This window comes from Leucoraja erinacea, chromosome 1 (genome assembly GCF_028641065.1).
Source record: "Leucoraja erinacea ecotype New England chromosome 1, Leri_hhj_1, whole genome shotgun sequence".
In the NCBI taxonomy this organism is placed as follows: Eukaryota; Metazoa; Chordata; class Chondrichthyes; order Rajiformes; family Rajidae; genus Leucoraja; species Leucoraja erinaceus.
Window position 1 is genome coordinate 20,381,172 of NC_073377.1, and position 27,409 is coordinate 20,408,580.

Sequence of the window (27,409 nt, forward strand, 5' to 3'; positions counted from 1 at the left end):
AAACACCTCCAGCAATGAGCTGGATATTCCCGCTGACAAAGAGCGGCAGCGGCTGAGGTCACCTGCCGCCTCTGACCAACTTGCAGCAGCAACGCCAGCGGCAGATCGAGTCGGTGAGTATCTTGGGTCACGTTACTCTTATGATATAGTTCACACTGTGGGTGAGTGTGGCGCTCCACTGCTGGTGGCATCGCCCCCGCTATTCCCCTCTACCACGGGTGGGATGCGTTCCTTCGGCCGCTTACAACTTGGTGCTCGGGTTCAGAGTGCCCAGATACTTATGGCATGTGTAGAAAATGACCCCCACCCTCCCGTCTCAATCAGCCTGTGATGTGATGGATGCGGGGGTCTGGACCAATCATTGACAAGTACCCCCCCAAGCGACGTCATGTCCATTATTTGACTTTTCGACAGAGCTGCTATTCAGTGAGATGGCTTGTAGGCGACGCAGCCTTTCGGTGAGTTGGCATTTCGGCACAGCGGCCTATCGGTGAGTTTACTTTTAGGTATCCCGCCTTTTTGGTTAGTTTGCTTTTAGGCGTCCCATCCTTTCAGTTAGTTGGCGTTTCGGCTTTGTACGCTTTTGGTTATTTGGCGTTTCGGCTTCCACTTCTTTGTCTCGGCTTCTCGTCCTTCAACGCCACGTCCGCACAAGAATACCAAGAGTCTCCTTTTCAAAATAATCGCCCGAAGTTTAGGAATCTAAATTTCTATGGAGGCTTTTTATTTGGAGATTAAAATGTTTTGTCATGCGGTCTCTAGCTTATATATAGCTACAGTTTTCATAGAAAGATAGTATTGAATTTCCATCTGATCCCTTACATTTAATCTTTATATTCCACACAAGGTAACTTTGTGCAATGTTGTCCAGTGATAATGATTTTATCAGAACTTATCCAAGCTTCACAGAACATGAAAGCAGAAACTATTCTTAGCTTAAAAGGTCAGGAATATAATGATAGCAACAATATCAAATGTCCACCTCCTTTCCTGAAGGTTACTTGGGTCACGTTGCTCTTATGATCTAGTCATGTGGCTGTTCTTCATATCAGAGATGACTGTGGGCAAATCTATTTAATTTATTCAATGAAGACCGGTGTGCTTGAGGAACTAATACTAATACATTGATTATAAAGATTTGTGTTTTTGGAATGTTTAAGAAAGAACTGCAGACACTGGAAAAACCCTTCTTCAGACTCAGTCTTAGATAAAAAGTGATATCTTAGATGAAATACCTAAGGCACAGTGGCACAGATGGTAGAGCTGCTGCCTCACAGCGCCCGAGTCCCAGGTTTGATCCTGACCTTGGGTGCTGTCTAATAAAGAGTTTGCATCCCTGCGAATGTGTGGTTTTCCTCCGGGTGCTCTGGTTTCACCCCACATCCCAAAGACATGCAGGTTTGTACGTTGATTGGCCTCTGTAAAATTGCCTCTAATATGTAGGCAGTGGGATAACATATAATAATAATAATAATAATAATAATAATAATAATAAACTTTATTACAAACTTGAGGTCCAGACAAGGGGCAACATTACATTTAAAAAATTCATTGCATATTAAAAAATATCATAAATACATATAAAATCTTAGTATATCACTTATAAAAGCATCATAAATTATATTAAAAAAAAAACACATACATGATACAACGAGACAATGATACCAGGGACCACAGCTGGGATTTGTAGTGTGTAGTGCTAACCCTTGTGTTTGACAAGGCCACAATAATTACATTTTTAGAGTCATTTACCCTGCAAATGAATTTATACATGTGATATCTTAGGATAGCTTCTAAAGTACTGACTCCTGCAGCCACAAACATATTACTAGCACTACACCATCTAAGTTTCCTTAGCAGTGTTCTCATGGCATTGTTATATGCCACCTTTAGTCTCTACACACTTGTCTTTCCATAGTTTGACCACAGAGTAGAGTGGTCAAGAGTCAAGAGTATATTTAATTGTCATTTGGACCCCTGGAGGTCCAAATGAAATGCCGTTTCTGCAGCCATACATTACACACAAATAGACCCCAGACACAACATAATTACATTTTACATAAACATCCATCACATCGCTGTGATGGAAGGCCAAATAAACTTATCTCTCCACTGCACTCTCTCCCCCCTGATGTCAGAGTCAAAGTCAAAGCCCCCGGATGGCGATTGTCCCGCGGCCATTAAAGCCACGCCGGGTGGTGCGAGGTCGCACACCGGGTCTTGATGTTGGAGCCCCCGGTGTGCGCTCGCAGAGTCCCGCGGCCATTCCAGCCGCGCGGGGCAGTGATGTTAGGCCCCGCTCCAGGAGCTCTTCAACCCCGCGACTCGGGCGGGAGAAGTCGCCGTTGCAGGAGCCCCGAAAAGCGGTCTCCCTCCAGGGATCCGCGGGCTCCCGGTGCCGCCGTCCACAGACCCGCAGCAGCAGCCTCCGACTCGGCAGCGGCAGCAGCAGCAGCAACGGCAGCGGCAGCAGCAGCGGCAGCAGCAGCGGTAGCGGCAGCGCTCCTCCACCGCTCCACCCGCTCCGGACTCGGCCAGCCCCGCGACGTTGACGGTGAGTCGGCACCTGAGTCCCCGGCTTCTTCCCGTTGGAGGCCGCTCCTCGTTGCGGCCTCAACGACAATGGAGACCCGACGAAAAAAAGGTCGGGTCTCCAGTGCAGGGAGAAATTTAAAAGTTTCCCCCCCCCCCCTCCCACCCCACCCCCCCCCCCCCCACACACACACCCCAACATAAAATAACAAAAACTACATATAAATATAGACAAAAAATAATAAAAACGCGGACAGGCTGCAGAGGCCGCTGCTGACCAGAGTCGCGCCGCCTACCGTTTAGGTACTAATAGTATTACTATTAGTGCAGTATGCTCTAAATAGCGACATCTTCACCACATCTGCACACGCACCAAATTTACGCAAGAGATTATTCGCCTGTACACACAGCTTGTATCGTTGCCTATAAATATCCTCATCATCTGTCATTTGTTCTGTAATAATAGCAAGTGTTGCCAGGTGATCGATGGTCAGCGTGTGCTGAAGGGCCAGTTTCCACGTTGTACCTCTAATCTATGCCAAACTGAACCTTTCTTCGTAGATTAGATAGCCAATATATAAACTACAATGAAGTGAACTGTTTTAGTGCCAGAAAGAAAATCCAGACCCTAAAAGTCTCAGAACAGTCTCCCAGCCACCTGCCTGTCGAGTGTCCCTGTCGGTCCTACCAAGGCAGCATATGTTTAGATTATTATACATATCTGCAAATAGCACTTAAACAAAATATAGAGCAGAAAGGATTTAACATCAATCTGGGAAAACAAAAGCAAAAAGAACAGCACAGATTGGCACTTTACGCTACACAGTTTTTGTAATTTTCACCGATGGCATTCCTAAGCAATTATACCATGTGATACAATCACTGATTAAGAGTATTCAAGGTTAATTTTGCATCAGATTGAGTTGGTCTTCTGGGAGATGGCAAGATTGTTAATTGACAAGGTTGAACTCTAGTTAAATCTTGTCCTCCACATGTTTGTTCGAGTTGCAGAATGCTCATTGCTCTGTTATTGGCACTGGTGAAGTTGGCTGGGGCTAGACCCGGGAAAGTGCGCCTTCTGTCTCTCACAAAAACATTGCTGATCTAAACATCACCCTGGGGACACCCTTGCAACTTCCTCTCTTCTCCGATTCAAGTTTATTCACAGAAAATGATGGGGGTGTAAAATGGGATGCAGTTTTAAAGATCGCAACATTGTAAATTCAGAGCAAAAATTTTGTCCTTTACATCAGCATTACATCAATGGAAATGAGAATTCAGACGTTCGGTTAAAGAAATGAATAGTGCCCCGTTCAGAAAAAAAAAGCTATTTAAAATTATGTCATGGAATGATAGGAATTAATTTAATTTGTGCTAATGTGTTTAAAAATGTTGATTTAAACAGGATTAAGATATTAGCATTACAAAAATCAACTACTTATTAAAATCACTTTGGAAAGAGTTTAGTAAGTGTCATTTAATATTTTTGTGCAGAAAGGGGCTAAAAGGATCATCTGCAGTTTAGCACAGAGCTTTCACATCTGTTCAAAATGTAAAATTTTGCTATCACACTGGGATTTGTAGTGGAGTCGATGGTCTTATTGGTTGAATGTGTATGTAATGAGATTGGGGACTGTAAATCCTGTTTATGATTTTCATTCTTACACTTTTGAAAAGAGAATGGTGACTGGGCAGCAAGGATTCCATTAATTCATATTTGATTCTGCATTTCTACGCAAGATGGGTGCAACATTTCAATTGCTCATTACAATGCTGGCTGATAATCGTATTACCATCCAATACGCACTCCTTGTATAACATGCAGGTTTCCAGAAATTAACCCTTCCAGTGCTATCAGCAACTTGCTCGAGAGAAACCATAACATGAGACGAATGAACCACTCATTGAAAATTCAGACATGCTTTGGTCAAAAATCTATTTGACTTGCCATGCTGATTTAGGCTGATTACCTGCATGTCTAATCCTTTAGGATTTGTTTGAATTGGTTATTTTTTCTGACACTGCTTTTACAGATAGGGAAAATACATTAAATACCTGCTGAGGTCCTACAGAAATGTTGTTTTTGGTGTTAAATCCAAGTCTTGTTTGCCACATGATGTTTTACCCGCAGTTTTGAAAATGATTCATTATTTCTTAATCCTGACAAAGAACATATAGCAGGCTCTGAGAGCATGCATGCTCCACCTCTCATTTCTTCCTCATCCAGCTCAATCAGTGCAACCTACCTTTCATTATAGAAACATAGAAACATTATCTTTCATGTTAGAACATAGAAATGTACAGCACAGGAATGGGCCCTTCAGCCCACAATGTTTGTGCCGAACATGGTGCCAAATTAGACATCAAGTGCTAGAGTAACTCAGCGGGCCAGGCTGCATCTCTGGAGAACAATGATAGGTGACATTTCGTGTCGGGACCATCGTGGTTTCTGCAAAACCATCATCTGTAGTTCTTTGTTTCTACAAACCATTTCAATTCAATTTCAATTCATTTCAGTTTTATTTGTCATATGTAGGTTAACACAGGGTCAACGGTACAATGAAATGTGTTTGACAAGACAATGGGTCACCTCAGCAATAATATAACAAGGATAAAATAAGATAAAAATGACATTGGTAAGGTAAAACGACAATAATAAGATAATCAACATATATGATGTGAAATGTGTTTATGAGTTCAGAAGCCTGATGGCCTGATGGTAAAAACTGTTCTTAAGGCTGGTGGTGCGTGCAGCCATGCTCCCGTATCGTCTGCTTGACGGTAACAAGGAGAACAGTCTGCGTGCTGGGTGGCTGTGGTCCTTGATGATGCTGTGTGCCTTCCGCAGGCACCGCCGGTGGAAAATGTCCTGAATGGCCAGGAGACAGTTGCCAGTGATGTGCTGTGCTGCCTTCACCACTCTCTGTAGTGATTTGCGGCTGTGGGCAGAACAGTTCCCGTACCAGACTGTGATGCAGCCCGTCACCAGACTCTCGATGGTGCATCTGCAGACGTTTGTGAGGATGCTGGCATTTATGCCAAACTTCCTCAGTCTTCTCAGGGAAAAGAGCCGCTGGCGGGCTTTCTTAGTTATTGTGTCCGTGTGCAGTGTCCAGGAGAGGTCCTCAGTGATGTGCACACCGAGGAACTTGAAGCTGCTGACCCTTTCAACCTCAGCATCACCGATGTGGATGGGGAGGTGTCCACTCCCCTGCTGTCTCCTGTAGTCCACGATCATCGCTTTAGTTTTGCTGACATTGAAAGAGAGGTTATTTTCCTGGCACCAGCTGTTTAATGCCCTTACCTCCTCCCTATAGGCCGTCTCATTGTAGTCTGTGATGAGGCCCAGGATGGTCGTGTCGTCAGCAAACACTTGTCATAACTAATTTTTTCCTCTCGGATACCTAAAGTATCTATTATTATCCTTCTTTATATTTTTGACTAGCTTACCTTCGTACTTCATCATTTCTCCCTGTATTGCCTTTTTTGTTACCCTCTGTGGTTCTTTAAAAGTTTCCCAATCCTCTGGCTTCCTGCTCATCTTTGCTATGTTGTACATCTTCTCTTTTATTTTTATACACTCCTTGACTTCCCTTGTCAGCCACGGTCACCCCTTACTCCCCTTAGAATCTTTGTTCCTCTATGAAATGAAATGATCCTGCATCTTCTGGATTATTCCCAGAAACACCTGCCATTGCTGTTCCACTGTCATCCCTGCTAGGGCCCCTTTCCAGTCAACTTGACCAGCTCCTCCCTCAAGGTTCCATTGTCCCCTTTGTTCACCTGCAACACTGACACCTCCGATTTTACCTTTTCCCTCTCAAATTGCAGATTAAAACTTATCATATTATGGTCACTACCTCCTAATGGTTCCTTTACCTTGAGTTCCCCTATCAAATCCAGTTCATTACACAACACTAAATCCAGAATTGCCTTCTCCCTGGTAGGCTCCAATACAAGCTGCTCTAAGAATCCATTTCGGAGGCACTCCACAAATTCCCTTTCTTGGGGTCCAGTACCTTTCTTGGGGTTGATACCTAATCGTTGTTTTAGTTTTTAATTGATATTTCCAGAGGTTTTCCCAATCTGTTGCTGCTGATATGCCATTGCACAGATTCTTTACATGGCAGGTGAACACTGTTGGTAGGAGTAATGTATTGTAAATAATGGAGCAGTATCTTACCTCCAAATATAAATTCAATAAGCATGATTTCGTGAGCTATAAATTAATAACATAATTAGTTATGCAGGTGGACTGATTTTCCCAGTCCACCTGCATGTTGAAATCTCCCATAACCACCGTAGCATTACCTTTGTTACATGCTAATTTTAACTTCTGATGCAACTTGCACCCTTATCGCCAGGCTACTGATTAGGGGCCTGTAGATAACTCCCATTGGGGTCTTTTTACCCTTACAATTTCTCAGTTCTATCCACAATGACTCTACGTCTTCTCACTCCATGTCACCCCTCGCAAGGGACTGAATTTCATTCATTACGAACAGAGCCACCCCACCCTCTCTGCCCACCTGTCTGTCTTTTTGATAGGACCTATACCCCTGAATATTCAGTTCCCAGCTCGGATCCTCTTGCAGCCATGTCCCTGTAATTCCCACAACATCATACTAACCAATTTCTAACTGAGCCTCAAACTCATCCACTTTATTTCTTATACTTCGCGCATTCATATATAACACTTTTAATTCGATATTCACCTCCCCTCTCACAACTGACCTGACTCTTATCCCTTCTTGAACTTTCCATCCCATTATTTCAGGTGTAACTTTTCGTTTTTGTAACTTTTCCTGTACTCTCTCCATCCTTACACTCCCAATTTATCAACCCCTCCTCCATGCTATTTAGTTTAAACCCACTACCGAATACCCTTTAGTTTCATCCACAAATTCAGTTCCTGGATCTAAGGTGTAAGTTGTTACCATAACTTGTGAGCCACACTCATACCACCATTCATTCTTTGGGACCACACATTTAAACATTCTATCATCCTGAAGAACCGCCTTTATATCCCTGCTCTATCCTTTCCATTTTTCAGGCAGCCTGTTACTTTGTGCTCTGACTTTAGACGTTAAGAGATACAGTTTAGAAACAGGCTCTTTAGCTCAGCGACACTGCACCAACTAGCGATCACCCCGTACACTAGCACTATCCTATACACTAGGAACAACTTATAATTTTTACCAAAGCCAATTAACCTACAAACCTGTCTTTGCAGTGTGGGAGCAGCACTCAGGGAAAACCTGTGCGATCATAGGGAGAACGTACAAACTGTATAGCAATGTTACAAAATTTTGAGATTTAAAAAGTCAAATCTGCAATTTATCCCATCAGATAAAGCATAAAAAGAAGTTTAATTTGACACCTAATTCACTTTCATATCTTCAGTATTTAAAAAGTTACGGCCATTTTCATACTCTGAAATTAGCATCTTGTTCCCTATTGCTTTTCCATCGACTTAACACAAAAGCTGTGATCGAGGACAGTCAAAAGCCCATAACTTTCTTAATAATTAAAGAACTGAATGAAATTTTCAATTATTATAGATTGAATCATTCTGAAACAAATATGAAACAATCTTACGTGGATGACCTGAAATTAAAGCATATAATTAGTTAGTTACCTAATTGTGGCTAATTACAAAATTCAATTACTAGATTAAACATCTATCCATTTCTTAAGAAAGTGTCCAAATAACATTCACACAAGAATTCACAATAAAACATGATTTTTAAATCTCATTGTCATGAATTTATATGCCAAATGGAAGGAATTTAGTGTTTAATTCCCGTAAATTAATGGGCATTTAAATCATCTTGCGAGTGAGATTTTGTGTAACGTGATCGTTTGGAACATTACGGTTGCGGTGAATTTGAACCCCATATCGGCAGGAAAAACATTGCTGGTTCTTATGGGGCCATAATCACATTTTCGCCAATGAAATTTGGATTAAAGTAATCCTAAGAAGCAAGTTTATATGTATCATAGACGACTTGCCTTATGTTTTGTCCCCTACGTGAGATCCGTCCCGTTGTAGGCGTTGACGGCGTTAGAGGTAGATTTTTATTTTACTCCAACGATTAAATTGTCCAGCAAATTTTTTTTTAATTTTTTTTTTTAAACTTCCAAGAACGGATGTCGGAACGATTTTTCTGCAACAGCTTAGCAGCCTGAGAAAATTCCACTCCGACAGACAAGAGAAAACAGCATTTTAATCCCTCCTCCCAAAGGTGGCAAAGTCGCGCACATGGCCAGTGGCAGAACTGCAGCGCCACTGAAGGTAAGTATTGTAACATACCTACTCTGTACAGACAGCACCTATAGTCAGAATCAAACCTTGGTGTCTGGCACTGTAAGGTAGCAACTTTACTGCTGTGCCACTGCACTGCCCCAACTAGGGCAGTGACTGTTTTCCAGAACATCTACTCTATCCACAATGGCCAATCTGATTACTTGGTTGCATGCCATTGCAGCTCCCCTTCCTATAACCACACCAGTATGTATTTCCGTTACCTTCCACGCTGCTGGGTGCAAGCAACACCTCGTGTTCTGTTGAATTTTCCAATTTCAGGTGTGCTACTCTCCCTGTGCTCCTTTCTCTCTCCTTCTGATTCAAATACTTTCTCTCAACCCACCACCCCATCACTCGAATATCTAATATCGATCCCCTCCCCCAATTGGTTCCAGTTGCCTATCACTGAAAACTCTGATTGGAATAGTGATGCAGCTGGTAGAGTTTCTACCTCACTACACCAGAGACTCGGGTTTGATCCTGACCTCGGGTACTGTCTATTTGGCGTTTACACATTCTCCCTGTGAGTTTCCTCCATGTGCTCCAGTTTTCACCCATATCTCAAATCTGTGAAGATCTGTCGGCTAATTGACCGCATAAAAATATGCCCCTAATATGTACATGGATAGGACAAGTTTGGAGAGATATGGACCAAATGCAGACAGGTGGGCCAGTGTGGGCATGTTGGGTCAAAGGTCCTGTTTCCATACTGTATCACTCTATGACTCTCTGTGACTCTCTGTCTCAAACTAGTGTGAACAGGTGATCGATGGTCAGTTTGGACTCGGTGGGCTGAAGAGCCTGTTCCTGTGCTGCATTTCTAAACTAATATAAACCAAACTAAATCTCTGTACCTGCTGAGCCTCCTATCTCCACTTGCCACTAATTTCATTTGCCCATCATTATGTCCTCCACATCACCTTCCTTATCAGAGTCCAGCACCTGCATCCTCTTGTATCGCCACTTGTAAAACCATCCCGCCTCCATCTACCTCCACTCTCCTCCACCTGTGTTCCTTTTTGTCTCTGTCCTTATCTGTCTCTACCTACCACTCATCTGCTGCAATCTCCCAACTTCACCTCTCCTTCTCTTCCTCCTCCACCTGACTATCTGCCCCTCCATCTCCTCAAGTAGTCCAACTTCTAACCTGCAGCACTGCCTCATCCCTTCCTCTTACATCTTGCATCAAATAGTTACCTCCTCTCTACGCTCTCAGTCCTAATGCAGAGTCTCAACCCAAGATGATGACTATCCCTTTGACTCCACAGATGCTGTTTGAGCACTGAATTCTTCCAACACATTTTTTTGTCCTCTCAGTCCATGCGGTTGGACCTTTTTAAATAGCTTATTACTTTGTATCTGACCAAATGCTTTTTGTAAATCTTCTCTCTCGCTTTCTCTCTCGCTTTCTCTCTCGCTTTCTCTCTCGCTTTCTCTCTCGCTTTCTCTCTCGCTTTCTCTCTCGCTTTCTCTCTCGCTTTCTCTCTCGCTTTCTCTCTCGCTTTCTCTCTCTCTTTCTCTCTCTCTCTCTTTCTCTCTCTCTTTCTCTCTCTCTCTCTCTTTCTCTTCTCTCTCTTTTCTCTCTCTTTCTTTCTCTCTCTCTCTCTCTCTCTCTCTCTTTCTTTCTCTCTTTCTCTCTTTCTTTCTCTCTCTCTCTCTCTCTCTCTCTCTCTTTCTCTCTCTCTTTCTCTCTCTCTCTTTTTCCTCTCTCTCTCTCTCTCTCTCTCTCTCTCTTTCTGAGTTGGGATCCCATAACAGTTTACACTGTTAGTGTCAAGGTGACTTATTTAAAGTTTGAATGCTCTACATCAACATTGGTGTAATGCCAATGATCCACCAGTCTTCAGGCACCACAATTTGTCGTCATATTATTAAAATATATATTCATTATTCTACCATCTGTTCCCTTGATTCTTTCAAAATGTATTGCAATCTGCCAAGGCCATGGATTTTATCCTCTTTGGGTTTATTTAACATTTACACTCTTTTTAATTCTAACTTTTCTTTCATTATCACGTCCACTTGATCCAACGTCTGGTAAGCACTGATATTAGTCAATTTCATTGAAGACACACACAAAATACTGGAGTAACTCAGTGGGTCAGGCAGCATCTCAGGAGAAAAGGAGTAGGTGACGTTTCGTGTCGAGTTGGTGACGTTTCGTGTCGAGTAGGTGACGTTTCTTCAGATTGAGGAAGAAGGGTCTCGACCTGAAACATCGCCCATTCCTTTTTTTCAGCAATTTGTGTCTATCTACACTGTAAAGCAGCAAATTCAATTCTTTCAAACGCAATTAATTTCATTGTTCCTTTTGCTCTCCCAAATTGCTTTTTGAATTCCTTCTTGGTAGCTTTGTATATTTCCATCTTTTATTCACCCATGCTGCCCATGTCCATGTTTTAACCTCAGCTTTGGCCAGTGTCTTTATTCACTTTTGATATTCAGTTTATTTTTGTTTTTGAATGGAATAGAATTTTCCTGGGCTCTATTGAACACATGTTTGAATCTTATGCATTGCAGCTCTGAAAGACTCTTTGCTAATGTCATTGTACATTTATTTTCCTCAAGTTCTATTCCATCAGCCTCCCAGCATCAACGTGCGTCAAATCTATTTTCTTGGTCTATGTCGCATTCCTGTCTATTCGAATTGTTATCACAAATTATATTATGTTATTGTGGGCACAAGAAACTGCAGTTGCTGAAGAAGGGTATGAATTTGTGATGCCACCTACCCATGTTATCCAGTGATGCTGCCTGACCTGTTGAGTTACACATGACGATGAACTAAACTCAAACTCTAAACTATGTTATTTATATCCTCCCTTTGTTTAGTATGTCCCATGCCATTCTATCCTTCTTTTATATTTAGACTTGCTTCATTTGATATTGAAACACCTCATCACTATCTCCATCCCATTCTCAACCCTACCGTCATCAATAAATCTTTACTGACCATGAGCACAGATTCAGAAGGAGCCCAACCTATCAGTACTACTCAGTTTGATCTCAATTTGACCCAATTTCCTCTTGAAAATACATCTATTCCGACATGAGGAGCAGGGAGGTTCTACTGCAGTTGTACAGGGTCTTGGTGAGACCACACCTGGAGTATTGCGTACAGTTTTGGTCTCCAAATCTGAGGAAGGACATTATTGCCATAGAGGTAGTGCAGAGACGGTTCACCAGACTGATTCCTGGGATGTCAGGACTGTCTTATGAAGAAAGACTGGATAGACTTGGTTTATACTCTCTAGAATTTAGGAGATTGAGAGGGGATCTTATAGAAACTTACAAAATTCTTAAGGGGTTGGACAGGCTAGATGCAGGAAGATTGTTCCCGATGTTACGGAAGTCCAGGACAGCTTAAGGATAAGGGGGAAATCCTTTAAAACCGAGATGAGGAGAACTTTTTTCACACAGAGAGTGGTGAATCTCTGGAACTCTCTGCCACAGAGGGTAGTTGAGGCCAGTTCATTGGCTATATTTAAGATGGAGTTAGATGTGGCCCTTGTGGCCAAGGGGATCAGAGGGTATGGAGAGAAGGCAGGTACGGGATACTGAGTTGGGTGATCAGCCATGATCATATTGAATGGCGGTGCAGGCTCGAAGGGCCGAATGGCCTACTCCTGCACCTAATTTCTATGTTTCTATGAGCATTTTTGTCGTGTGTTAAGTTGTCGCAGATGTGTGTGTGTCAATGCAGATTTGGACATAGCTCATGCAATAGTCTAGAGGCTATTATCCTTCCAACCTCTTTGCTCACACTCTTATGTTTTGCGCTCTACTTCCTCTTTGGTCTTCCCAGCGAGTGGAGATTGAGTTTACGCCAACAGAATCAACAGTGAGGTTCAGTTGGAGTAGACTAATTGCTGGTGGGGTCCACGAGCTCAGTCCCATTATATGCTGTTTGTTTCAGGGACACTATATTGCTGCATCCAGCATGGCCATCTCTTCTCATCATTTGTCCACTGATTTAATTGTGATCATGAACTGTGGGACATGCTGGGCCATGATGGTACAGGTTGGAAAACTTCTGATGGTCTAGAGCATTCAATAGATACCCAGTTTTGAGCTGCAATATTTTGTTCTGAGTTCAACTCATATAGCATGCATATAGCATATAGAATCTTCACGAGCTTACCGCGTTTCCTGAGTACCTGCCGTTAGCGTTACGAGCCGCTAAGAGACGTCCCGAGCTCCGACGTACCCGCTACGTACATGCTACATGCTTACCACGAGTTTGATTTTTCTTTAAACTCGGGAGAGCTCTTGAATTACCTGGTACAGTGGGACAGGCCTTTAAGTAGTGAGTAACTGCAACTGTTGGACAGTCCTAGGCTCTGTGGCACTCCTTAATTTCAATGAACATAGAACTACAGCACAAAAACTCCCCCTTTGGCCCGCAATGTCTGTGCCAAACAAACCAAGACCATCATGCATCTACCTGCACATAACACATATTCCTCCATCCCCTGCATATCCATATGCCTATCCAAAAGTATTTTAAATGCCACTGATGTATCTACCTCAACCACCACATCAGGCAGTGTGTTCAACGCATTCACCAACCTCTGTGTAAAAAAACCTTGCACTGCACATCTCCTTTAGATTCTACGCCTCTCACTTTAACGTTATGTCCTCTAGTATTTGATTTTTCCATCCTGGGAAAAAAGGTTCTGCTTGTCTACCCTATCTTTGTCTCTCATCATTTTATAAACTTGTATGTGGTCTTCCCACCAATGGGATTCCACCGAAAAGTATCCATATGACTTCCTTCACACTCTATCTACTTGTGTTGACACTTTCGCGGAGATATGGACTTGTACCCCAAGATCCCTCTGTACATCAATGCTGTTAAGGGTTATTAATTGTACCCAAGGTAATTGTACATTTTCCCCTTGCATTTGAATTCCCAAAATCCAACACCTCTCGCTTGCTCGGATTAAATTTCACCTGCTATTACTTTGCCCATTTCTGTGGCTGATCTATATCTCGCTGTATACGTTAACAACCTTCCTCGTAGCATGCAATACCAGCAATCCTGGTGTCATCCATCATCATTCAGATCCATCTCTTCGTCTGAGCAGTAACAAGGTTCTGAATAAAATTCTCCCTTTCTCCTCTATATTTTGGAATTAGACATTAAATTGTAAAGCAAGACCTTGAGGATAATTATTCATCTTACTAATTAAAGTACTTGCTTGGGAAGCTGCCTGTTAGTGTGACGGTAAGCAGCCAAGAAAATTGTTCTCGTTTCTCCATTGATTCATTCATTTGCATAAGAACTCAATTGACTAATCATGCTCATCCCTAATTTTTAGTCATGGCAGTGCAGATCATTCCAGACTAATTGGGTAAAATTCTCCTTTCTTATGCTGTAAGTCCTGACGAGAAATTATCTTGAGCAATTTCAACTGCGTTCCAGTGATCAAAGGTTGAAGGTAATGCACAAATTTGATCTAATTGACATTACCTCAGAAAGCCCACAGGACGGCTGGTTTAGAAACATAGAAACATAGATGCAGGATTAGGCCCTTCGAACCTGCACCGCCATTTAATATGATCATGGCTGATCATCCAAAATCAGTGCCTCATTCCTGCTTTTTCCCATCTCTTGAGCTAAGAGCTAAATCTAATTCTCTCTTGAAATTTTTAAATCTTATGGGATTGTCCTTAATACTGCCAGAGCTATCTCCTGGCCCCTTTTAGCCCTTCTGATCTCCTTTTTCAGTTTCCATCCAACTATGACTAATAGACAGCTTGTAAAGGCGATTCTTTAATGGACATGTATCTTCAGAAGAGTGGTGGCAATGGATTCAGTCAGAGAGAGAGAGAGAAGCAAGAATATGATCAATATGTGGTGCACACCAACTGCTGAGTGAAACTGTTTAACCAACGTCTATCGTAAAGTTGGGTGGAAAAGAGACAATCGAGTTAGATAGAGCTCTAGGGGCTAGTGGAATCAAGGGATAAGGGGATTGGGGACGATCAGCCATGATCACAATGAATGGCGGTGCTGGCTCGAAGGGCCGAATGGTCTCCTCCTGCACCTATTTTCTATGTTTCTAATCTTGAACTGCTTGAAGTGAGAAACAATAGGGCAGCAGAGTAGCACAGGCAGCAGAATGTTGTCTTACAGCTCCAGCAATCTGGATTCAGTCCTAAACTCAAATAGACAATAAACAATAGACAATAGGTGCAGGAGTAGGCCATTCGGCCCTTCGAGCCAGCACCACCACTCAATGTGATCATGGCTGATCATTCCCAGTCAGTACCCCGTTCCTGCCTTCTCGCCATATCCCTTGACTTCGCTATCTTTAAGAGCTCTGTCTAAAGGGCCTGTCCTACGAGCGCAACTGCATGCGGCAAGCGTGACATAACGTGGTCGCCTGAGCCGCACGGCCTCGCGGGGCCGGTCCCACTTCGATCGCCGGAGCCGTATGGAGTTGAGCGGAGCTGGTGCCAACATCGCGTGGGGCTCCGAAAAACTGACAATGTTCAAAAACTCCATGCGGCAACGGCCTGCTGACCAGCAGGCGCATTGAGGCCGTCCGCACCGCATCGACGGGCATACGCAGTGTCTTGACGCCGTACGTCATGCGCGAACTTCCCGCGGACTTCGCTCGAACTTCACATCACTCACACGACTTCTTAAACTGTGGTCCCTATTTCTGGACTCCTCCAACATCGGGAACATGTCTCTGAGTCTAGCATGTCCAATCCCTTAATAATCTTACACGTTTCAATCAGATCCCCTCTCATCCTTCTTAATTCCAGTGTATACAAACCCAGCCGCTCCATTTTTTTGCAACATGTGACAGTCCTGCAATCCCGGGATAGTCTGTGCAGAATCATAAAAACAGAAACATAGAAATTAGGTGCAGGAGTAGGCCATTCGGCCCTTCGAGCCTGCACCGCCATTCAATATGATCATGGCTGATCATCCAACTCAGTATCCCGTACCTGCCTTCTCTCCATACCCCCTGATCCCTTTAGCCACAAGGGCCACATCTAACTCCCTCTTAAATATAGTCTGCACATTCATTCTATGAATGTATGTTTTCTTCTGGGTGTTCTGCTCTTCTCCCGCATCTGAAAAATGTGAGGGTTTGTTGATTAATTGGCCAATGTAATTTCCACCGGGTGTCAAGATGAGTAGTAGAATTGGGGGATAGTTCGATGGGAATGCGGGGAGGATCGAATGGCTTAGATAAGTCTAGGGTAAAGATGAATGCTTGATGGTCAGTACAGACTTTGTGAGTTGAAGGGATTTTTTTCTGGTGTTGGTAGTGGTTTATTATTATCATGGGTACACGAGATGCAGTTAAAAGCACTTTGTTTTTGTGCGCAATCTAGTCTAACCATACCATGCATGAGGTGGAGCAAAAAGAGAAGCAAAACAGCATTTAGAATATAATGTTATTGTTACAGAGAAAGTGCGGATAAAAAAAAAAGTTCAAGGGCAACAATGAGGCGGATTGGAAGATCAGCAATACATCCTTATCTTATGGGAGGTCCATTCAAGAGTCCGATAACAAAGGAGAAGAAGTTATTCTTGAATCTAGTGGCAGTTTTTACCCCACTGCTATAAAAGCACTAAATGTAGCCGCCAAGGAACGCAGGGGCGATACAGACTAAGGGACTGTGGTACACTGTGAAATCGACAGAAGGATGGAGGGTTGGGTGTTTATGCATGATATTTTCGTGATATTTATTTTAGTTGTTTATCTTTTAATATTTTACCTTGTATGTATCGTTAGCTTTTAGAAATGTTTGAATGGTGCACTGACTGGCTGACATTTTTAAATTTCGTTGTACATGGTTCATGTTACAATGACAATAAAGAAACTATTCTATTCTATTCTATGTGCTTTCAAGCTTTTGTATCTTCTGCCTGACGGGGAACGGCAAAGAGGGAATAACGAGGGTGTGAATGGTCCTACACGTCATTGTTACATTCCCAGGGCAGCGTGATGTGTTAATGAAGATGATGATGGGCAAGGGGGGGGGGGGGGGGGGGAGTGGATGGGGTGGACACGGGTGCGGGGTATGGATGGGAAGACTGGTTTGCATTATGCATCCACAGTTCTCTGCAATTTCCTGCAGTCTTCGGCAAATAGTTAACTCACCAAGCTGTGATACGTTGCAGTAGGATGTTTTCTCTGGTGCATCTGTAGAAATTGGTAAGTGTCATTGGAGACATGCTGTATCTCCTTAGTCTTCTTGTATGTTGGTGCTGCCTGACTCTAGATGTCAAAAATGGCCTTCAGGTCATTCAGCAGGCAAAGAGAGACAACCATAGAGGTTTTGTGGAAACCATCATCAGAAATATTTATCTTCCATACTTGTTTTTTCTTTGGCTTCACATTTCATACCTTGATCTTGATCTTCTGAATGTTATTTGTTTTTCTCAACAGTGCAAGTCCCAGGACCAGCAGATAATTTTAAAGTTATCTCCACCTCACCGACCTCTATCGTAGCCTCCTGGGAGCCACCTGCTTATGCAAATAATCCAATCCAAGGCTATCGGCTGTTTTGGACAGAGGTTGCTGGCAAAAAGGAACTGGTGAGCTAATTTGACAGCAGAATCTGACACTTATTCTTAACAAGTTTAGGTATGCATACTATGTAGGAAGGCACTGCAGATGCTGGTTTAAACCAAACTGATCCACTCCACACGGCACATTGCCAATATCACCATTGGTATACTCAACATATTAAGACGATTTGGATCCCCTGAACTAATGCTGAACTGACACAGGTTAGACTGCTATCTCCTTCTGCAAAGATCTTAAGCTTGCCTCATTGTAGGATACCAATTGAATCAGGGGGCATGGAAGGAATCTGGTGCAAATGGGCAAGCTTGATAGCCAATCATCCTTATTGAGACCACTTTTCTTATTCCCCAGTGAATTTATATGCATGCCAAGGCCTGGATAGAGTGAATGTGGAGAGGAGGTTTCCACTAGTGGGAAGGTCTAGGACTAGAGCCTTTAGCCCAGCATGTACCTTTAGAAAGAAGCTGTGGAATTCATTGCCACAGAAGGCTGTGGAGGCCGCCAATGGAAAATTTTAAGGCGGAGATTGACAGGTTCTTGATTATTAAGGGTGTCGGGGGTTATGAGGCGAAGCCAGGAGAATGGGCAGAATGGCCTAATTCTGCTCCTAGAACTTATGAATTTTTTGTGCTCTTGAATAAAATGTTTTTGAAAGTTAGTTATTCAATATTGAAATCAAACTCAGAAGTACAATTTAAACAGATGCGCTGTAAAACACTCCTTTATCAAAAAGTAGTGCGCTAGTTTTAAAGTGCTGCAACTTTTGTAACAGAGGAAATGTAGTCGTTAATTTGTGCACAGCAAATTCCTGCAAAGATCAAAGACATTCTGTTTCATGATATGAATTGAAAGCCAAATATTGGACGAAGCATGAGGAATTTCTTCAGTGTATTTACAGAATATCATTGAATCCTCACTCCCATCCACCCTGGATCAGCACCAGTTTGCATATAGAGCTAATAGGTCAACGGAGGATGCCATCAACATAGCTCTACATTCTGCACTGACACATCTGGAGCGCCCTGGCTCATATGTGAGGATGTTATTTGTAGATTTTAGTTCTGCATTTAATACCATCAACTCCAGCAGAATAGTGGACAAACTGTCTGATCTGGGTGTTAATGCAAACACATGCAGATGGATTAAGGACTTCCTAACGGACCGCCCACAGACTGTTAGGATGGGGTCCAATTACTCCCCAGTCCTGACGCTCAGCACAGGAGCGCCACAAGGTTGTGTGCTGAGTCCCATCTTGTATACAATATACACTTATGACTGCACACCAACACACAGTACAAACAGGATCATCAAGTTTGCGGATGACACAACTGTGATGGGGCTGATAAACAACAACGACGAGTCTGCCTACAGAGATGAAGTCCAAAAACTGACTGGTGTACCAAAAACAACCTGGTACTCAACCCATCAAAGACAAAAGAACTGGTCGTTGACTTCAGGAGGAAGAGGAGAGAGGAACCTGCTCCTTTATACATCAAAGGAGACATGGTGGAGAGAGTCACTGGCTTTAAGTTCCTGGGAATAAACATCTCCCAGGACCTCAAATGGCAAATGAACACCGTCACTCTCGTGAAGAAGTCACATCAGCGGCTGTATTTCCTGAGGTCTCTGCGGAGAGCAAACGTCTCACAGCCGCTGCTGCTGTCCTTCTACCGATGCGCCGTGGAAAGTATCCTCTCCAATGGCATCCTGGTGTGGTTTGCTAGCTGCACTGTGGCTGAGAGGAGGGCGCTGCAGAGAGTTATAAAAACTGCACAGAGCATTACAAACGCTCAACTGCCCTCCTTGGACGATATATACAGGGCCCGATGCTTGCGCCGGGCCACAAATATCAAGCAGGGCACATCCCACCCTGCCAACCACCTTTTCACTCTGCTACCCTCTGGGGGGCGATTCAGGTCTCTGAAGGCTCGCACCGGTAGACTAAAAAATAGTGTCTACCCATGTGCGATAAAAGAGCTAAATTCCAACAGAGAACACTGGGGAAGCAAAATGTAATTCCAAGAAATGCCGCCAAATTCTTTTAAAATTCTTTTTAAATACTTATTTATTATTTTTTACTAATAAGTGTACATATGTGTCAATGGTTGTCGTGTTTGTATTTTTTAACCGGAGGAGATGTAATGTAATTTTGTTGCACAGTATTGTGCAATGACAATAAACGTATTCATTCATTCATTCACACATTCATTCATTCATTCTATCATTCATTCATTCATTCATTCATTCATTCATACATTCATTCAATTCTATCATTCATTCATTCAGTCATACATTCATTCATTCTATCATTCATACATGCAATCATGCATTCATTCATTCTATCATTCATACATGCATGCATTCATTCATTCATTCATACATTCAATCATACATTCATTCATTCAATTTGGAAAGTAAACTGGGCTTCATCTCCACTGAATAACTATGTCAGCACATTGTGTACTTTATTTCCAACGTTCTTTTGCAGTGAAGTTAATTGAACAGACTTCAGAGTCCACTTACTGATGGCTTCTTTAGTCCAAGGAACAAGTGATGATATTCGATCCATACATCTCCAGCAATATAGCCGGATTTGGCTCCTTAAGGGGCTGTCCCACTGTACGAGCTAATTAAAGAGTTCTCCCGAGTCTCCCCTGATTCGAACTCGGAGAATTACGGTAAAAGCCACTCGTAGGTACTCGGGGCTCTCGTGGACATTTTTCCACATGTTGAAAAATCTTCACGAGTCTTCACGAGCTTACCGCGTTTCCCGAGTATCTGCCGTTAGCTTTACGAGCCGCTAAGAGACATCCCCAAGCTCCGACGTATCCGCTATGTTCATTCTACGTGCTTACCACAAGTTCGATTTTTTTAAAACTCGGGAGAGCTCTTGAATTAGCTTGTACAGTGAGACAGCCCCTTAAGTCTCTTTGTCGCTCAAGTTAGTAAACTGTCATTGTTACGGACCTTTTTATAATGGTTGCATGCTGTCCAGACACCAAAAATACAATGTATTATTACTATCAAGCTGTCCACAGTGAATAGATACAGGATAACAGGACTTTTAATGCAAGATAATGTCCAGTAAAATCGGAGAGTTCAAAGGTCTCCAATGAGGTAGATGGTAGGTCAGAACCATTCTCTAGTCGATGATAGGAGGGTGCAGTTGCCTGATAACAGCTGAGAAGAAACTGTCTCCGAATCTGGAGGTGTGGAATTCCAAACTTCTGCACCTCTCTTGCCTGATGAGCGAAGAGAGAAGAGGGAGTGACCTGGGTGAGACTGGTCCGTGATTATGCTGGTGATCTTGCCAAGGCAACGTGATGTGTAGATGGAGTCGATGGAAAGGAGGATGATTGGCTTGATGGTCTGAGCTATACCCACAATTCGCAGCAATTTATTGTGGTCATGGATGGAGCTGTAACCAAACCATGGTGTGACACATCCCAATAAAATGCATTCTGCAGCGCATCTGTAGAAGTTGTTGAGGGTTGTTGGGAACATGCCAAGCTTCCTAAGCCTCCTGAGGAAGTAGAGATGTCTGTGTACTTTCTTGGCCTTTGCTTCAATATGGCTGGTCCACGATAAATTGCTGGTGATATTTATTTCTTAAGAATGTGATGCTTTTCGCACCTAACCACGTTGTTCACTGTGTTGGCTACGAAGATGTAGCAAGAAAACTCAGGGGAAATTGCTGGTCTCTCAAACAAAACAAAATCCATGGCAACACATAATGTGCTAAGCCAGAAATAACGAGAAATTATCAAGTAACTGGAAATTCAATATCTATTAGAACTTTGCAGTGACAACTAAATTATATATGTGAAAGGGGGAGATGCACCGAAACCCTCGTGTCATGGTACACCAGTCATTAAAAGTAGGCATGCAGGTGCAGCAGGCAGTAAAGAAAGCGAATGGTATGTTAGCTTTCATTGCAAAAGGATTTGAGTATAGGAGCAGGGAGGTTCTACTGCAGTTATACAGGGTCTTGGTGAGACCACACCTGGAGTATTGCGTACAGTTTTGGTCTCCTAATCTGAGGAAAGACATTCTTGCCATAGAGGGAGTACAGAGAAGGTTCACCAGACTGATTCCTGGGATGTCAGGACTTTCATATGAAGAAAGACTGGATAGACTCGGTTTATACTCGCTAGAATTTAGAAGATTGAGGGGGGATCTTATAGAAACTTACAAAATTCTTAATGATTTGGACAGGCTAGATGCAGGAAGATTGTTCCCGATGTTGGGGAAGTCCAGGACAAGGGGTCACAGTTTAAGGATAAGGGGGAAGTCCTTTAGGACCGAGATCAAGTCAAGTCAAGTCAAGTTTATTTGTCACATACACATACGAGATGTGCAGTGAAATGAAAGTGGCAATGCTCGCGGAACAACAAAACAACCAAACAAATTATAAACACAATCATAGCACACATATTATTTTACATAATAAATAATAGAAGGAATTCCCTTCTCATACAGTTAGTGCCTATCCAATTTATTTTTAAATGATACCAATGAAACCTCCTTCTCCACCACTTCGTTCTGGGAGCTCATTGGCAACGGACCACTTTGCCTGACCGTAGCGGCTGGAAGTTCCCCCTCATATTACCCTGTCATGATTTTTGTGTGCTCTGGAATTGCACCTCTGTTGTATAGTTCCCAGGGGGGTTTGTGATCTTCCCATATGCGTTCAAGGGAACGCAAGCTCTCTGCAGAGCCTTCTTGTCCTTGGCAGAGCAATTCCCGAACCAAATGGTAATGTTCCCGGACAAGATGCTTTCCACCGCCACTGCGTAGAAGCACTGTAGGATCCTCGTAGACACTCTGATATTCCTCAATTGCCTGAGGTGGTAAAGGCGCTGCCTTGCCTTACTCACCAGTGCTGAGGCGTGTGATGACCATGTCATATCCTCAGAGATGTGGACTCCCAGATATTTAAAACAGTTCACCCTATCCACAGGATGTGAAAAACATTTTTCACACAGAGAGTGGTAAATCTCTGGAACTTTCTGCTACAGAAGGTAGTTGAGGCCAGTTCATTGGCTATATTTAAGAGGGAGTTAGATGTGGCCCTTGTGGCTAAAGGGATCAGGGGGTATGGAGAGAAGGCAGGTACAGGATACTGAGTTGGATGATCAGCCATGATCATATTGAATGGCGGTGCAGGCTCGAAGGGCCGAATGGCCTACTCCTGCACCTATTTTCTATGTTTCTATGTTTCTATATTAATTAGTTCATTTTTACAATTACCAAGTTATGAATTTGTGTTCATTGAATATCAACGTTGCCTGCACTTGTGGAAAGCCAACAATGTTGGTTAGTCCAAGTATCCAGCACCACCACAGCTCAACACTGAAATCAAAGTAGTTGAAGTCATTACTGCTTCACATCGAGTCCCTGAGTGAACTCCCTTATGCTGTGGCAGCTGCAAATTGTGAGGCATTGCAGAGATCTTCTGCTGCAGCCACTGGGAAAGTTTCTGAAGCAAGAGCATTGATAATCAAAGAGACCTTGAACGGGCAAAGAGATCATCACAATATCGAGAGTGTGGTTCAATATCTTCTGGTTGCATTGCACATTTCCAGTGATGTGTGTGTTAGAAAAACTGAATCTGCAAATATACTGTTCGTCAGAGAGAAGTCTCAATAATTTTGGAAAACTCGTTATGATTCTCTAGGGCTAGCTTGTAACTTGACCACACCCTATGTGGTCATCTGTTGCCAGACCAATTACATACTGTCAGTGGTGTCACCTCTGAGGTAGCACTGCTTAGTGACTCTGTCTGCAACAACAGATGTCAAGTGCTGCAGCTGGTAGAGCTGCAGCCTCTCAGCACCAGAGATTCGATCCTGCGCGGATTCAATCCTGACCTCCTGTGTGGAGTTTGCATGTTTCTCCGCGTGGGTTTTACTCTGAGTGCTCCGATCCCTCCCACATCCCAAAGATATGCGGGTGTGAAGGCTAACTGGCTTCCGTAAAATGCTCACATGTAAGGGAATGGATGAGAAAGCAAGATAACGTAAAACTAGTGTGAATGGGTGATCAGTGGGCAGCATGTACTCGATGGGCTGAATGTCCTGTTTCCCCGCTGCATGTCTATAAAAAAATGCTGGAAAGAGCAATTATTTTAAGCAAATTCTGTGACTTAAATGTCATTAAATGGCTTCAAATAATTGCTTTTTCCAGCATTTTATAGTACTAGCAGATTATAGAATGTATTTCAAAATAGTCAGCTGAGGGTGCCTTTTAGTTTAGTTTAGTTTAGGCATACAGCATGGAAACAGGCCCTTTGGCCCAACAAGTCCACGCCAACTAGCGATCCCCACACATTACCACTACCCTACACGCACTAGTGCCAATTTATACTTATACAAAGCAAATTAACCTACAAACCTGTATGTCTTTGGAATGTGGGAGTAAACCGAAGATCTCGGAAAAAACCCATGTAGTCATGGGGAGAACGTACAAATTCCATACAGACAGCACCCATAGTTGGGATCGAACCCGGGTCTCTGGTGCTGAACACGCTCTAAGTCAGAAACTCTGCCGCTGAGCCACTGTGACGCCCCCTTTTAATGAGAATAAATGCAGCAAAGTAGCACATTGTGTCACAAGTTGTACTGTGAGTGATGGAGGGAAGTCATCAATTTTACCCGATAGGTCCAATTTAAGCCTGTAAGGAAGGAAGCAGTCATTACGCAACAGATGGTGCCATTTAGTGCTCAACTACCACTGAAGATATGTCAGTTGCTTTATCATGAATTGGATATGGAAGTGCCCTGCTCAATTTTCCGATGGACATAAATACCTTTGTTAACGGATATTTCTATGTCCCCTCATCATGTGTGAAACCTTGTGCAAAAGCGAGAGATGTGGATTTTGAATCTAATTCCGTGGGAAGTATAATTCAAGTAACGTATTTATAGAAACCTGCAGCTAATACTAAACAATAGCAGAAATGTTGCTGGCATTTTAATTGCCCGTTATGCATTGTGAACAGACAATTAAAGATTAAATGTAACTCCAGCTTACTGTAGCCCCTAAATTAAATGACTATAATTATAAAAAGTGTGAGCACAGTGTATGCAGACAATTATTTATCAAGGCAACTGAATGACTCAGAACTTGATCTTTTAAATTGAATTCAAAATAATTCTTCTTTCCTCAATTCTTCCCTGGTTTCTCTGTGCCACTGCACTTAACTGAAAACAGTTAACATATTACAGATCACGTGGATGATAATGTGATGAATTTACTAATTGAGTCAAATGCACATCACATATTCCTTATTGCTAGTTTCATGGTCTTTGCAGCAATGTTGCATATCCCACCCATCTGGTAGGAGGCTTTCAAGCAAGAAACCAATTAAGATTAATTTTATATTTGCAGTGTTCATTTTCAGCTCTTTGATTATGGAACATTACATAGCATTTGCTGCACTTTCACAAGCCATTTGGTCTCAACTGTCCACATCAGTCTTTATACTCCAAATTCCCTGCACCCTATTTCATTGAAATATCTCTCAGCATATCCAGCTGTCAATTCCTTCTTCATGCCTTTACCTCAATTCCCTTTAAATATAACGTTGCCATTTGGTTCAGCCATTCCAAATAGAAATAGATGCTACTCCCCAAAACAAAAGCTGCTTCTGAACTCCCTTCATGAACTCCCTTCTTTACTCAGAGAGTGGTAGCTGTGTGGAATGAGCTTCCAGTGAAGGTGGTGGAGGCCGTTTCGTTTTTATCATTTGAAAATAAATTGGATAGTTATATGGATGGGAAGGGAATGGAGGGTTATGGTCTAAGCGCAGGTATATGGGACTAGGGGAGATTATGTGTTCGGCACGGACTAGAAGGGTCGAGATGGCCTGTTTCCGTGCTGTAATTGTTATATGGTTATATGGCTATATGGTTATGAGTGGATCCATCATTTTTGGAATTTGGAATTTGGTCTTTACTTTCGTTTAGTTTACTTTATGTAGATTAACCATATTAATCTCTGCCAATATAATGCTCATCACATATGTTATGCATGATACACATTCCGCTGTGCAATGTAATCCAGTCTGGGACCACTGTCCTTGCAAGGAGAAGAGCGATGTTTTGCAGAGTGAAGTACCAGACACCAGCCAGTAGAAAATAACTTAATTTCCTCTTTCATCACTGAGTACCTTCAGTACTTTTAGCAGTTCCCCATCATTAAAGGTATTGATAGTCTGAATGGAAAAACAAAAGAAACTCGCGCTTCATCCCACTTCTGACACCACTCCCATACTTTCCTGAGTATTGAAGGTGATCGGAGTGAGACACTGGTTCCATTCCATCTTCCATTGTCATTCCGTTCCACTGCGTCAAGAGTCTCGTTACAAGCTGAGAAGGAGAGTGTCTCCAGTTTTGTCAGAAAAACAAAATAAACTATCAGCGCACTTCATCCCACATCTGACACCAGGGACAACTGTCTTTGCAAGGAGAAGAGCAATGTTTTCCAGGGTGATGCAATTTGACCTGTCAGAATCATCACTGGTGACATTGACTCCATTGTGTGAAGCAGCACAGTGAGTAATGCCATGGTGATTCCGAACTAGCTCCAGATTAAACTTCCACTCCTCCAGGGTTTTGGGTATCATACCATTCTGTGCATCAAGCAGACATGTCATCAAGGTAAACAATGACAGTGTATGCTTCAGTTCTGCACCCCAGCTGCAGATAGAGTGACAGATAACCAGGTCAGATTCCATGAGATCTGCAGATATCCAACACTTTGCAGTAAAGAGTAAAATGAACATTGAATTCTCCCAGTTCAGTTAGCCCTTGCTGTCTCCTCCCCTTCCTATCTCTCCCTCAGCCCGCGGGGCTCATCCTCCACCTTTTTCCTTTCTCCTCCCCCCCCCACATCAGTCTGAAGAAGGATTTTGGCCCGAAACGTTGCCTATTTCCCTCGCTCCATAGATGCTGCTGCACCCGCTGAGTTTCTCCAGATTTTTGTGTACCTTTGTAGTAAAGATATAGCACAAAAACATTCCCATTGGCCCATCGAATCCGCGCCGACCATATACGAGCACTATCCTATGCACAAGGGAAAATTCACTATTTCGCCAAAGCAAATCAATCAACAAACCTGTATGTCTTTGGAGTGTGGGAGGAAACCAGAGATCCAGAGAAAGCCCATGCGGTCACAGGGAGAACGTACAAACTCCGTCCAGACAGCACCCGTAGTCAGGATTGACCCTGGGTCTCTGCCTTTGTAAAGCACCAACTCTGCCTGTGTGCCACTGTGCTGCCCTTCATGGCATTATTGTCAAAATAAGATACAAAATGCTGGGGAACCCTTCAGTACAGGAGACTCAATCGCCTATCCATGTCTGCCAGAGATGCCGGCTGACCTGCTGAGTTACTCCAGCACTTTGGGTCTTCTTTTGTAACGCAGCATCTGCAGTTCCTTCTTCCTACATTTATTGTCTGGATAATGTCTTTCCAATAAGAACTCCCAGAATGGAGGTCCAACAGATCCTGGAGCCCTGCGGAAACAAAATATTTCTTCCCTACCATTCGTGCGTGGGTGGAGCCAGGTGATTCACATTGAAGGAGGTCACGTGGGAGAAACAAAAGGACCCATTTATTGTATGTATGGTGATTTTGACCAGAAATAGAATGATTGACCTTTTTATTGAAGGCTGCGGAAAGAACAGTAGGTGGCGTGATTGCACAGGGGTATAGTTGATCCTGACCACAGGTGCTGTCGGTACGCAGTTTGTACGTTCTCCCCATGATCACGTGGGTTTTCCCCGGGTTCTACGGTTTCCTCCCACACTACAAAGTCGCACAGGTTTGTAGGTTAATTGGTTTTGGTATAATCGTAAATTGTCCCTAGTGTGTAAGAGTACAAGTGTACGGGGATTGCTGGTCAGCATAGACTTGGAGGGTTTCCACGCCAATGGAAACATGGAAGTTTGGAAACAGTTTGGAAACATGGAATTAAGGGATCCACAGATTCCCAGCGGGAATTGAATTGT

The 27,409-nt window shown here is 43.0% G+C and overlaps 1 protein-coding gene across 1 annotated transcript in view; it reads left to right on the plus strand.

Annotated features, from left to right (window-relative positions):
* dcc (DCC netrin 1 receptor) overlaps nt 1-27,409 on the plus strand; it is a 1,174,821-nt gene that overhangs the window by 907,134 nt on the left and 240,278 nt on the right. The window contains 1 exon segment of the mRNA XM_055661435.1: nt 17,257-17,405. Within this exon segment, the coding sequence (XP_055517410.1) occupies nt 17,257-17,405 (149 nt within the window).